This window comes from Cavia porcellus, unplaced genomic scaffold (assembly GCF_034190915.1).
Source record: "Cavia porcellus strain 051 isolate PalLab524CR breed Dunkin Hartley unplaced genomic scaffold, mCavPor4.1 scaffold_1, whole genome shotgun sequence".
Taxonomy (NCBI): domain Eukaryota; kingdom Metazoa; phylum Chordata; class Mammalia; order Rodentia; family Caviidae; genus Cavia; species Cavia porcellus.
In genome coordinates, this window is record NW_026947484.1 from 140,841,869 (window position 1) to 140,854,583 (window position 12,715).

Here is a 12,715-nt window from a genome sequence, read left to right on the forward strand (position 1 = left end):
TACCCCTGCTTTTTCCCAGGCTTTTGTTGCATGGAGTATTGTTTTCCATCCTTTAACATTCAGTCTGTGAATTTATTTTTGAGCTAACTGTGTTTCTTATTTGCAGAATATTGTTGGATTTTGTTTCTTGATCCATTTTGCCAATCTGTTTCTTTTGATTGGTGAATTGAGACCATTCACATTGATGGGTATAAGTAATAGGTATTGACATACCCTTGTTATATTATTTTCCTCTTTATTCCATTTCCTTCCCTTTTATTTAATTGCTTACCTTGCCTGATAGATGCATTCTATTGGGATTCTTGGAATTGTTGTCTTTTTTTAGAATGTTCTTTAGAACTTTTTGGAGTACTGCTTTGGTGGTCATAATTTCTTCAGTTATTCTTTATCATGGAAGTATCTTACTTCTCTGTCAGTTTTGAAACGTGATTTTACAGAATACATCAATCTTGTTTGGAAGTTGTTATTTTTTAGGGCTTGAAGTACTTCACTCCCAGCTCTCCTTGACTTAAGAATTTAAATTGAGAAATCTGCTGTGATTCTGATGGATTTTCCTTTATAGATGATTTGTTTCTGTTTTCTAACAGCTTTTAATATTCTTTTATGCTGAATTTCTGGAATCTTGATTATTAGAGATACTTTGGTGTATTTTTTTTTCTGATTATGACTGTGGAGTTCTATATGCCTCATTTATGTGTATGTCAAATTCTTCTTCCATGGTTGGAAAATTTTCTGCTGTTATTTCTGTGAATAACTTTTTATGCCCTTTGTGCTATCTTCTGATTCTTTATTGATTCTTATTACTCTTATGTTATTCTCCTTTGTGTTGTCTGGCATGTGCTGGACTGATTTTTTTGTGTGGTCCCTTGCTATTTTTAAGAGATCTTTCATTTGATAATCACCAGCTAGAGTCCTGTCTTATAGATTTGGTATTCTATCTTCACACTAGTTGAGTTGACTTAGTATACTTTCTTTTTTTTTTTAATTTTATTTAAGGACAAAAAGAAAAAAAAAAACAGAAAAAGGGTACAAGTTATACAGAATTTCAGAAAAAATAAACAGTAGGAAATCACTAGTTAATAGATTACATATTGTCATCTTAGAAACAGTTGTTTGTTATAAAATTAAAGCATATAAAGTGGACAGTCAAACAGTGAGACTGCAAACAGTTTTGTTCAGTGCTCCAACAAAACTCAGTAATATGGTTATCTATCTTATACACTTAAATATACACAATTATATCATTTAGAGCACTTTCTTTTCCTCTCTTTTGTACAATGGAAATTACACATTTTGAGTTTTATTACTCCCACTGTTCTTATTACTTTTTTTGGAAGAGAATAAAACCAAATGTGACATAACAGGACAGAGTCAGTCAAATCAAAAGGATGGGCATAATACATAATGTAAAAACAAAATACTAAGTGATCAACAATGGTTACCATAATTCCTCTTGCTATCTTAAAAAGAATTGCCTATATGATCAGTTATAATAAAATTGAACAAAACAGTAAAGAACAAACCCAATAAAACCAAAACATTGGAGACCTTTAGAGGACTTCAAAAGAAGATAATAGTCAAACCAGAATGGGTGTCATAATGAATCTTATTGTCTTCACAGTTGTTGCCTATACTCTCGAACTTGGTACTATCAAGCAAAACAGAATAGAGGAAAATCAGTCAAAACAAGATGGTGAGAGCAATACAGGGTTTCAAATCAAGTTAATAGGAAATCAAAGTGGGTTACTATAATACATCCTGCTATTTTTTATTTATGTTTCCCTTAATTAAAAGGATAAAAATGAAAAAGTAAATAATAAGAAAAGAGATTGAGATAAAAGAGGACATAACAACAAAACAGCGCAGGTCAAAACATAACCATTTAAGCAAAGTAGTGTTTCACCACAAGATAATCCAACATAAAAGTAGTTACCATAGTGTCTCTTTCCTTGAAATCTTTGAGTATAACTTCGTATACTGTAGCATCAAACATATCAAGACAATGTAAAACCATTCAAGAGAATGACAGTATTACAGGGTATTTAGAATCAACTAACAGAAAATGAACAATGGTTTCTGTATAATCTCCTTGTCTATAAAAGTTTTTGTTTATATTATCACATATAATAAAATCCAATAAGATACAACATGTTAAGACTGATGGAGACAGAACAAAAGCTTGATGGGACTTCAAAACAAGATGATATTAAATCAGCACTAGCTATTATGGTGTCTTGTTTTCTCCAAAATAGCTGTTCCTACCATCCATTCTGTGCCTCATTTCTGTTGAGCTCTTTTTCTGTCATTAGTTGTCAGTTTGTCTTCTTGATTTTGCTTTCTGCTCCATTCATTGTAGCCTCTCTGCCACTGTTTCTGGAATCTTGGTATTTTTCTTTTTTAGAATGTCCTGCAGTATCTCTGTAGAGTTGAATTGGTGGTTGCAAATTCTTCTAGTTCCTCTTTATCCTGGAAGCACCTTGTTTTTCCATCAATTTCTAGGGACAGTTGTGCAGGACATAATCAATCTTGGCCGGAGGTTATTATCTTTCAAAGCTTGAATTATTTTCCCCCACGCTCTTTGTGATTTGATGGTTTGTGCCAAGAAGTCAGCTGTAATTCTGATGGGTGTTCCTTTGTAAATGATCTGTTTCTTGTCTCTGATGGCTTTTAATATTCTGTTCTTATATTGGATTTCTGGAATTTTGATTATTATTATTATATTGGGTTGTAGGTGGCTGGGGTCCTGTATGCCTCATACATCTGAGTATCTTTACCTTTTGCTAAATTAGAGAAATTCTCCTGGATTATTTCTGTGAATAGCCTTTGTAGTTCATTTGTTTGTGTCCCTACTTCTTCTTTTACATTCGTAATTCTTAAGTTATAGATCCTCGTATCATCTTCCAGCCTTTGTATTATTGCTGTTTGTTTCCTTATTATTTTTAAGAAGTTTTTCATTTCATGCTCCCACATTACAAGTCTGTCCTCCAGTTCAGATAATCTATCCTTAGTTTCTTTCAAGCTGTTATGCCAGCTTTCAATGGAGTTTTTAGTTTCCTGATAATCTCTTTGAACCTGCTTCACGTATTTTACGTTTTCTCTATTTTCTCCATCAAACAATTCTCCCCTTTTTTTCTGTTCTTCCATTCCACCATCTGTTTTTTGTTGGGCGATGCTTAACATTTCTCTAACTATTCTACTTATATCTTGCTTTACTTGGTTAAATACTTCACTTTTGAACTCATCTGTAAGGCTCTGGAGATAGTGCTTTATGTCTATTGGTGCCGTGTCTGACATTGCGTGTTTTCTGTCCTCATTCTCCTTTGCATTAACCTTTCCTGGATCAGTGTTCTCAGGATTGGGGACTGAGGACCCTTTCTTGTTGCTCCCTCTTCCCATAATTTTTGTTCCTTCCATACAAGTGTATATAGGAGGCCCAGTTTCTTTCTTTGTTGGTTAGTGTTAGTTTGAATCCGCTGGCTAGGTATTCCTGCCCACTGCTGTGTACGAGGGAGACACAGACCTGGGCAGCCTCTGCTGGGCCCGCCCCTCCAGGTCAACCTACTAAAGGCTTCACTACTAGGGTACACCCCCAGGCGCTGGGACCTGGTTTGGGCTAGCCAGTTGGGTCTTAATCCATGGCATCACCCAGGCCAAGTGCTCCCCACCAATCCCACTTGAGAGGGGAATATGCAACTAAAGTCACTGCAGTGTCCTGTTCCAGCTAGTCTGCCTGGTTCCAGAATGTCCTCTGTTGGAGCCTTCTAGTCTATGGAAGGGTCCCCGTTCCTCTCACTCACCGCAGGTTGATGCAGGGCTCCCCACCATTCCTGCTCTCAACTCCGTTCGGCGATTCCTGCTGTCAGGGCTTTCGTATTCTGTCCCTGCCGTGCTGATTCAGTCCAGCAGCAGCGGCAGGAAATTGAAATCATGGTTTCCAGAGGCGCGGGTTCCAGCTTCGGCTCTGAGATTTTATCTGTTCCAGTTATAGCACTGGGATTGCATTTCCAGTTGGTTTCTCTCAGCTTAGTTTGTTCCTGGGTCGGCAGGGTATATCTCCCCTTGCTTAGGACTCCTCATACCGCACCATTCCTTGATTCTAAGCTGGGTTTCTCTGAGAGCCTCCATAGCTGCTGTAATCTATCCACCATGTTCTCCATGAAGTCGACTTAGTATACTTTCAATACAACTTTTGATCTGCTGGCTGTCCATCTGAATCTGTTTTATATAATTCAGGTCTTCCATGTTTATTATTCATGGTTAGTATACTTTCAATACAACTTTTGATCTGCTGGCTGTCCATCTGAATCTGTTTTATATAATTCAGGTCTTCCATGTTTATTATTCATGGTTTCCATTTCTTTTTTATGTTTTTTTTTTTTTTTAATCTGTAGCTCCTATAGATTTGTTCGTTTTCTTCATTGTGGTCATCATCTCTAATTATCTCTGTTTTGTTTCTGTCATGAGACTTATTATTCTGTTTTGTTACTTTAACTGTCATTTCAGAAAATTCAGCTGAGTGACTTAATTTCTCCTACGTCATTGCCCCCTTGATTTGCCTTAGGTGAATTATGGATTATAGGTTGCATCTAGCCTCCACATTTTATTTGCTTGCTCTTTCTTTCTTTCTTTCTTTCTTTCTTTCTTTCTTTCTTTCTTTCTTTTTACTTTGTTTTCTGTGTTGAGGCTTCTAAATTGCTTGTGGTAGGTAGTGTTTCTAGTACCAAGACTTCTTTTTGAAATGTCTGCTTTTCAGAGCTATTTTGTAGGCAGAGCTGGCTTTTGGTTTTTGAGTCTGTTCTAGGGTCCCGCCTAGAGCCCTAATCGCATTCTTGACTTAATCCATGATTTTGCCTTCTTTCCTGTCCCCTCCCTACATATAATATTTTTTCATGCCTTGGGGAGTCAGCTGCTTCTTTTTCTCTAAAGTGATGCTTCTCAGATTTTCAACCACTATGCCCATATGCAGTAATGAGTTACATTCCTGAGTAAGGAGCTGCTGTAGTTAGCTTTGGGGTCTCAGTGTGTGTGTACATGTGTGTGCATGCATATATTTGAATTTCACTGTTTACTGTTCATGTGTGTGTATTTAATTTGCTGTTAAAGTGAAAGTTTATATTTTTTTCCACTGAGTAGATTGACATTCCAGGAAGGAGCTGCTTATTTATTTTAGGGCTTCACATACCCCTTGGTACAGTGATGTTTGCCTCTGGGAATATCTCTGCTCTGGTTTAAGAACTGCCTCTTTGAAGGATACAGCTGTGTGTAGAAGTATATTCTTGTATAAAGCATTCAGAATTTCTGAAAAAGACTGTAAATTATATCACACATTTCTACTTTATTTTCTTGGCAGTTTCTCCTTTTTGTTTTCTTTCCCAGGGGCCATCGGGTTTTACTTTTCTCCCAAATGACCCAGATGTTGGATATTCTTCAAGACTATATGGATTACAGAGGTGATGCTCCTTGACCATTACATTATCTGAACCTTTTTTAGATTTAATAGTAGGATGGGTCCCTGAAAAGTGATGTGAGGTATGAGACTGTTAAAAGAGGAAAACAATGCAAGAAAATTACTCAGAATCAAAAGAAAATCAAAAATAAAGACTGTAGAGAGTGCTTTGTAAAGCAAGGATTGACAGCAAAATAGAGACACATAAGCAGAAATAAATATCCACATTATTATCAATTATGGGACTTAACATTGTGGACACTGGAGCAAATGTTGCAAAAATGTTTTGAAAATGTATGATAAGGAGTTTCAGTAACAGGGACTTACATGTGTTATAACACCCATCTCAACATTTGAGCACTTGAGATTAGTAAACAAAATGAATATTAAAATTATAGAAGTTCCACTAACCAAGGAAGCAGAAAGATAAGATCAGCTATGTCTGTATAGGTAATAGGGAAGATAGAACTCTGTGTAATATATAGTAAATTTATGTGGGATAAAGGGGAAAAGCTGTAACATTTTGGTTTAACTTGAGCCCAGTGATGAAGTATTGGCTCTAAATCTTACAGTTTAAAAATTTGCTGCAGAGTAGGTCTCTCAAATCCACTTCATGGCCCCCAGAACTACAGTGTGCCTAATCTAGCAAACACAGGCAGCAGTGCTACAGCAGCACACTGAAGAAACTCCAAGGCACAAATGTAGTCTGCATTCATGTCTACCTTCCCGGTATGGCACCTAGTGATAAGTGGGGGACTCTACGGCTTCACTGGACAAAAGTCACTTGTTGGGCCTTCGGGCAGGCTCACTCACTTGGTCTCGTGTGCTTGTCTTACTGATTGCCTTAGTAAGAACTGTGTCTAAGCAAGTGCAAACGCCATATATATGAACCTGAAAGGTCATCAGGGAATGGTCAAAGCTGAGCGTTAACTCCATAAATCCAAAGACCTCAACAGTATATATTTAAAAAACACAAGAATAATATGTTGTGGTGTGTTCTTCTATAAAATGATGAATTGTCCCCCTAAATTTTGATTTTTCACATGAGAAAAATTCACATAGACCATACCTACATAGGGATAGGGACAAAGTTTGCATTCAGGTTTCTTTTTAAGACACAGTCTCGCCATGTAGTTCAGAGTTACCTTGAATCTCACTGTGTAGCCCAGGTTGGCCTTAAACTCACAGTGATCCACCTGCCTCAGCCACCTGAGTGCTAGAATTACAGCCATGTGTCACCACGCCTGGCCTGGATTTGGTTTGGACTGACTTCTTATTTCCCAGAGTCCGTGAAAAGATTTAAGATTTTTCTGTGTTTCTTCTCTTTTTTTTTCTGTGTATGGAAAGGCTACAGCTACGAGCGTGTGGATGGTTCTGTGAGAGGAGAAGAGAGACACTTGGCCATTAAGAACTTTGGACAGCAGCCCATTTTTGTTTTTCTCCTGAGTACCAGAGCAGGTAGGCCACATCAGTATTGGGGAAAAAAAGATTTTTTAGTGCTTTCACATCCCAGTCATTAGGGCAGTTTTCTGAAAGTTGAGGTTATTACCAAAGGTTATTACCAAACAAGGGCCTGAGGTCATTAACATGATTTATCAAAGTGTTGAATTTATAGCATGGTGCTCTTTTCTGTCCAAGCTATGGTCTCATTAGACAATTGAGACTGAAACCTGGTAGTATTGGAAAGTACTTCTAATCTGCTTTACTCCTCAACCAAGAAATGTCCTGAAAGATTATTAAAATTTTGTGGAAAGTTTTTTTTTTACATTTAATGGAAGCAGTTCTTTCCCATGAATTTGAGAAATAAGGTAAACTCTTTGCTAGTTGCCTTTCTCCAGAAGAACAGTGTGACAAAAGCTTAATAAACATCTAGTTATTTAAAATGTGACGATCATAATGAAATTGCCAGCCATTCAAATTATTTGTGACCTTGTCTATGTGAAATTTAAATCATAAATATTATATATGATAAATATGTTGCTTAACTTGCTAGAAAGTCCCTTTCTGTACTATAAAACAGTTTGAAATCAATTTATGGACATGAGCTTTATGGTATACCCTGAATTAAGCAGATTTAAATTAGTTTTGAACTCATAATGTAGTTTCATTATTTTTGCTTTTGTAGACCCAAATTGGGATGGAGTAGTTGCCAGGACAAAAAAGAGATGTGTCATTTACTACAGAGAGATCAGTCATATTTAGGAAGTTTATTAAGTACTATAAAGGCTTATAAAAGAATATTAGATACAGTTCCAGTCCATGAGATCTCTTTTACCACCGTGTGTATTGTGTCTGTAGTAAAATCAGTAAGTAATACAGAATCATAATTCGTTTGGCTTCACTCCTCCAAGGTCATGAGCTGTGCTCCACATCTCAGTCATTTCTTCATTTGAACAGCTGTCTTGGCTAATCTTTGGAAAAACTAGAAGGATCAGGTGCAGTTATGCTTTAAAAATTTTTATCATATTCAAAGAACATTATGTTTGAAATGTCTAAAATTAAGAGAAAAATGATCTCTACTTTTCAGTTAATCTCCTTGTAGGACACTAGTGGACAATTTAGGAACTGAAACAGATGCAGACATTAGTCTTTTCCAAGTGCTGTTTTATTTATGAACACATTTTTCTAGAGTTTTGCAGCATTTTCAATTAACAGATTTCCCTCCAGCTTTCAGATATTTCTGATTGAGTTGTATTGCCACCAGGTGGCATTGATAGCTCATGAATATGTTGAAAGCTACTAACCATAGCATATTTATAAAAATAAATACCACTGTTACTGAACAAGAGCTAGATTCTTTAAACAATGGTAGCCCAAGGAGAAGGTAATTTTTATGGAATATGTTTTTAAATGAAATAGTGCCTAGGGAGTATGAAAGTAGTATATAAAAACGCAGGGTCTTGGGCCAAGTGCTATGGTATTCACTTGTAGTCCCAGTTACTTGAGAGGCTTTTGCTTGAACCTATAAGTTAAGGCCAGCCTGAGAAACATTGCAAGACCCTCATCTTAAAAACAAATAGACAAAAACCACAGATTCTGGAGGCAGATCATGTGGAACTGAATCATGGCTCTTTTGTCTTCCGCTGTACAACTTCAGAAAGTCCTTTAACTTTTCTGTATTTCCTTTTTTTTTTTGATGCTGGGTATCAATCTCATGAACTTGTGCTTGCCAGTCAGGGGCTTATGCTGCTGAATTAAATCCCTGGCCCTGTGTTTCTATTTCAATGTCTAAAAATAGGGATAATTAATAGAAATGATTCTAGTGTTCTGACCATGGTAGAAAACTTTGCTTACAATAATGCTTGGCAAGTAGTAAACCACATAAGTGTAGCTGTCGTTATAAGACACAATATTTAGCACCTCTTAGTAATCAATCATTATTATCTCTATTAGAACATTAGTTTTATGTGAAGATTTTAATAAGAATGTTTTTGTCTGGGGCCAGAGATAGAGGTCAGTGGCACAAGTGCCTGCGTGGCAAGCACAAGGTCGTGAGTTTAATCCCTGATCCAAAATAAAATAAAATAAAATAGTGCTTGTCTGACTTGCTTTGAGATCCAGGTGCGAATTGGTAGTCCTTCTGAGAAGCAGTCCCTCATTGTAGCTCTTAGAACAAATTCTTTCAGGCTTGCTGGTTTTGTCAGTGAGCTCTAACATCCCTGGCAAGAGTGCGTTTGTTTTGTACTAGTTTTCACATTAATCAAAGAGAAGGCTGTAATTTGTTTCATGATTCTCTTAATTCCTGGAACTCAAGACACCCATTCAGCCCTTTTCTTGTAACACTGGAGAAAGATCAGAAGGGTGTTGCATGAAGTGTTCTCGTCTTGAATTGGTTTTGTTTCTTTGCCTTTGATTAATGTGATAGATAGTTCAGCAAGACTGGCTGAGGTTTCTCTAGTGAGAGGGAGGGAGTTTTGCACTCTGTTCAGGGTTATATCACCCTTCTTCTCATTAAGCTGTTTTAAGGGTCTTCTTAGTTATAGCTTGCAAATGTGGCTAAGTGCCATTCTCTTAGTAATGCTCACAACAGACCTGGCTCATATGTAGAGCTATTTTCTGCAAGAACATGGGTCTTTTTTCCCAGACTATTCTAAGCAAAATACAATTGATATTTTTAAACAGAAGACATGGCACTAAATTAAGCACTTTTTTTGCAGCATACCCCTGCTCCCCTCATTTTGTAGTTATTTGTTATTTTAAATTTTATGACACATTTTAATTTCTCTTTTTCCTTTCTTTCCTCTTCCTTCCCCATTCCATCCATTTCTTGACCCCCCCCCCCTTTTGTACATGTTTGCGGTACCTAGGGTTTATATTCCTGTGGAGTTGGGACCTGTACACTACATAGCCCAATTCTTTTACTCTCCCTGCATCTATTTGTACCTTCCCCCTTTGAGAAAGAGCTTTCTCCCTACTTCCTATTATCTTTTACTTTGCTCTTTATTTATACTTCGGTTTTCTCATACAAGAAAGACTATGTAGTATTTAAGCTTGTGTGTGTTTTATTTCACTTAACATTATGGTCTCAAGATGCATCTCTTTCCCTACAAATGACTCAAGTTTATCTTTCTGGCTGAGTATTATGCTATTGTTGTTGTACTGGATTAAATGTTGCCAAGTCAGACAATATGAAATTGGGTAGCTCTTTGGATCACTGTGAGGCTGTGGAGTTGGGGGTGAGCATGTCATTTTGAAGGGTGAAGCTGGTTGACTTGACTGATTGCACTTTATTGGCATGACCCAGGATAGCCTTATCTGTATTTTCCAGTTCCTCATTTGTGTGCTGCTGACCATTCTCCTTTTTTGCATTATTTCAGGTGGAGTTGGCATGAACTTAACGGCAGCAGATACCGTTATTTTTATTGACAGTGATTTTAATCCCCAGAATGACTTGCAGGCTGTTGCCAGGGCTCATCGAATTGGCCAGAATAAGTGAGTGAGTTATGCATTGGCATTTTTGTGCGTCCTTAACTTGTTTGGGTCTAGTCTGGGGAAGAAGGTGAACATTATAGTACTGGTGGTGATGTCAAACTGGGATTCAAGAGACTCCTGGGTCCTGAGTCAGCTTTGATGCTGACTCTTCACGTCATGTTGGGTGTGTCACATTATCAATCCAGACCAACTTTGTTGAAAAGAGAAAAGTTAAAATTGTGAAAAGATTCAAAGGAACCTTCAAAAATTATTAAAATTCATTTCTCAAAGTAGGGGCTAACTCAGTTTAAAAAAATGAAGTTAAAGGATTATGGGCAAGCTAAAAGATAGTTGTTATCTTTTGACCTGAGATGGTGAATTTGTGCCAGATAAGAAATTTTGCCACAGATAAGGAATCCTATATATGGTCACCCTGCTGGCAGTTAATGTAGAGTTAAGAGGAGAGCTTTGATCTGTCTAACATGGGTTCATAGGCAAGCCTCATTACTTACTGTGATGACTATATGACTCTGAGCACATATGTTAACCTCCTAGACTTGTTCTAGTTTTGCTTTTCAAAAAACAAAGATGCCACTAGTGATGCCAGCTCTCTCTCTAAAAAGTGCTCCAGTCCAAATTCAACAGTCTTTTTAACTGTACCCTGAACATGGTATTTAGTTTTGCATACCATTAGGTGTTTTTACTGGCATGCTTTCCCTCAGCTTCATAGACTTTTGGGATGGGCTGGAGGTTTGAGATTGCATTTTGGTCTTTCATCTTATCATTTTCCTATATTTCTGTGTTTCAAGTGATGTTCCAAAACTTCCCCTGGGTGTATTGGAAATCACTTCCTATGCCCTTGGCTCCTAGGACTGAATGGAGGTTGCTGAGTATGGTCCAGTCAGGCTCACAGGACCTCCCGTGCCACCTCTGGTGTTCGAGGAAACTGGGCAGGCTCCTAACCACTGTGGGTGATGGTCCAGAGCTCTCCCCGGGCAAGCACTGATGTGCTGGAACTCTCTTCACATGCCCTCAGCTCCTCTGATTGAAGAAGGTCGCTGGGCGTGGTCTAGTCAGCCCACAAAACCTCCCAAGCCTAGTCTAGTGTAGCTAAATGCTGGGGGGGTCCTTAACCACTGGGAGCAATGATCTTAAACTCTACCTGGGCCCTCGCTAATGGCCTGGAACTCACCTCCGGCAGCCCCAGATCTCTGGATTGAAAGAAGGTCACTTGCTTCATAGACTTTTATAGCACACTGTACTTGTTTGATGTATGTACAGGTCTGTTAAAGTTATTCGGCTGATTGGCCGAGACACCGTGGAAGAAATAGTGTATAGGAGAGCAGCCTCCAAGCTGCAGCTCACGAACATGATCATAGAGGGTGGACACTTTACTCTGGGAGCCCAGAAGCCTTCAGTTGATGCTGACCTCCAGGTAGAGTATGTTGTCCTCATTAGAATAGTCATGAATTATAGTTGGTGCTGTCTGTGGATAAGTATGTAAGTGAAAGACACCAGCATTAAACATCTACCATCTTCAGCTATGCATTTGTTTTCTGAAATCATACCTGCCATAGTACCTACTATGTGCAGAGTGCTATGGGAGGTAAAAATAAATAAGGGAAGTAAAGTGGTAGAACACGGAATGGAGAGGATGAACTGTGAGCCATCACATTTGGACTTGAATTGAAACCTCATCATTCATCACTGTGGCTCTGAATAGGCATGGATCCACTCTTTTTGTTGTTTTAAAAATAAGGATGCCGCTGTTGCTTCAGAGGGTTACTAAAAATATTAGCTTGAATAAAAGAACTGAATGTAATCAATAATGATTAATTCCTTTCCTCAATCCCAGACCCTTTAATCAGTGATTTACAATTCTCATTTCATACTCAGAGGGAGATGAATAAGACCAAGAGCTGAAAAACATTCAGTAGAGAAATAAATGAAAGATTTAATTTGCATGGAGAAGGGAAAATCACAGCAAATTAAGTGCTGGTGTTGAAGATTCTGGAGAAGACTTCCTTTTGGAAGAAGCACTCTATAGCACTCCTGAAGTTAAAATTAGAACCCATATGTTATAATATATCCCAGGTCTTTTTTGAGGTGTTGGATACAAAGAGACCAACTCCTAAGGTTGTAGGAAGACACAGGCTTGAAGTAAGATAAATGTCTGCTAAGAGTAGTGGCAGAGGAAGGTCTGGTGTGGAAAACTTTGCAGAGAAGAAATGATAGAAGTTGTCCTGAGGTGGGCAGCTAGGGACATAGAAGACTCGAAGGTGGCCGTAAGGCTTTAAACCTGGATAATGAGAACAAAAGTTAGAAAAAATAGACAGTAGGGCAGAGTTGCAGAAAGAT

At 37.9% G+C, this 12,715-nt stretch overlaps 1 protein-coding gene across 4 annotated transcripts in view; it reads left to right on the forward strand.

Moving 5' to 3' along the window:
* Chd1l (chromodomain helicase DNA binding protein 1 like) overlaps positions 1 to 12,715 on the forward strand; it is a 93,587-nt gene that overhangs the window by 41,165 nt on the left and 39,707 nt on the right. For 3 of the 4 annotated variants that reach the window (XR_010049893.1, XR_010049894.1, XM_063256753.1), the window contains exons 11-14: positions 5,377 to 5,450; positions 6,794 to 6,904; positions 10,264 to 10,378; positions 11,639 to 11,792. Coding sequence is in view for 2 of the 4 variants with exons in the window: in XM_063256753.1 (XP_063112823.1) it covers positions 5,377 to 5,450; positions 6,794 to 6,904; positions 10,264 to 10,378; positions 11,639 to 11,792 (454 nt within the window). In the remaining 2 variants the exon portion in view is untranslated. The remainder of the gene's footprint in view (positions 1 to 5,376; positions 5,451 to 6,793; positions 6,905 to 10,263; positions 10,379 to 11,638; positions 11,793 to 12,715) is intronic. The other variant, XM_063256762.1, reaches the window with a different exon arrangement.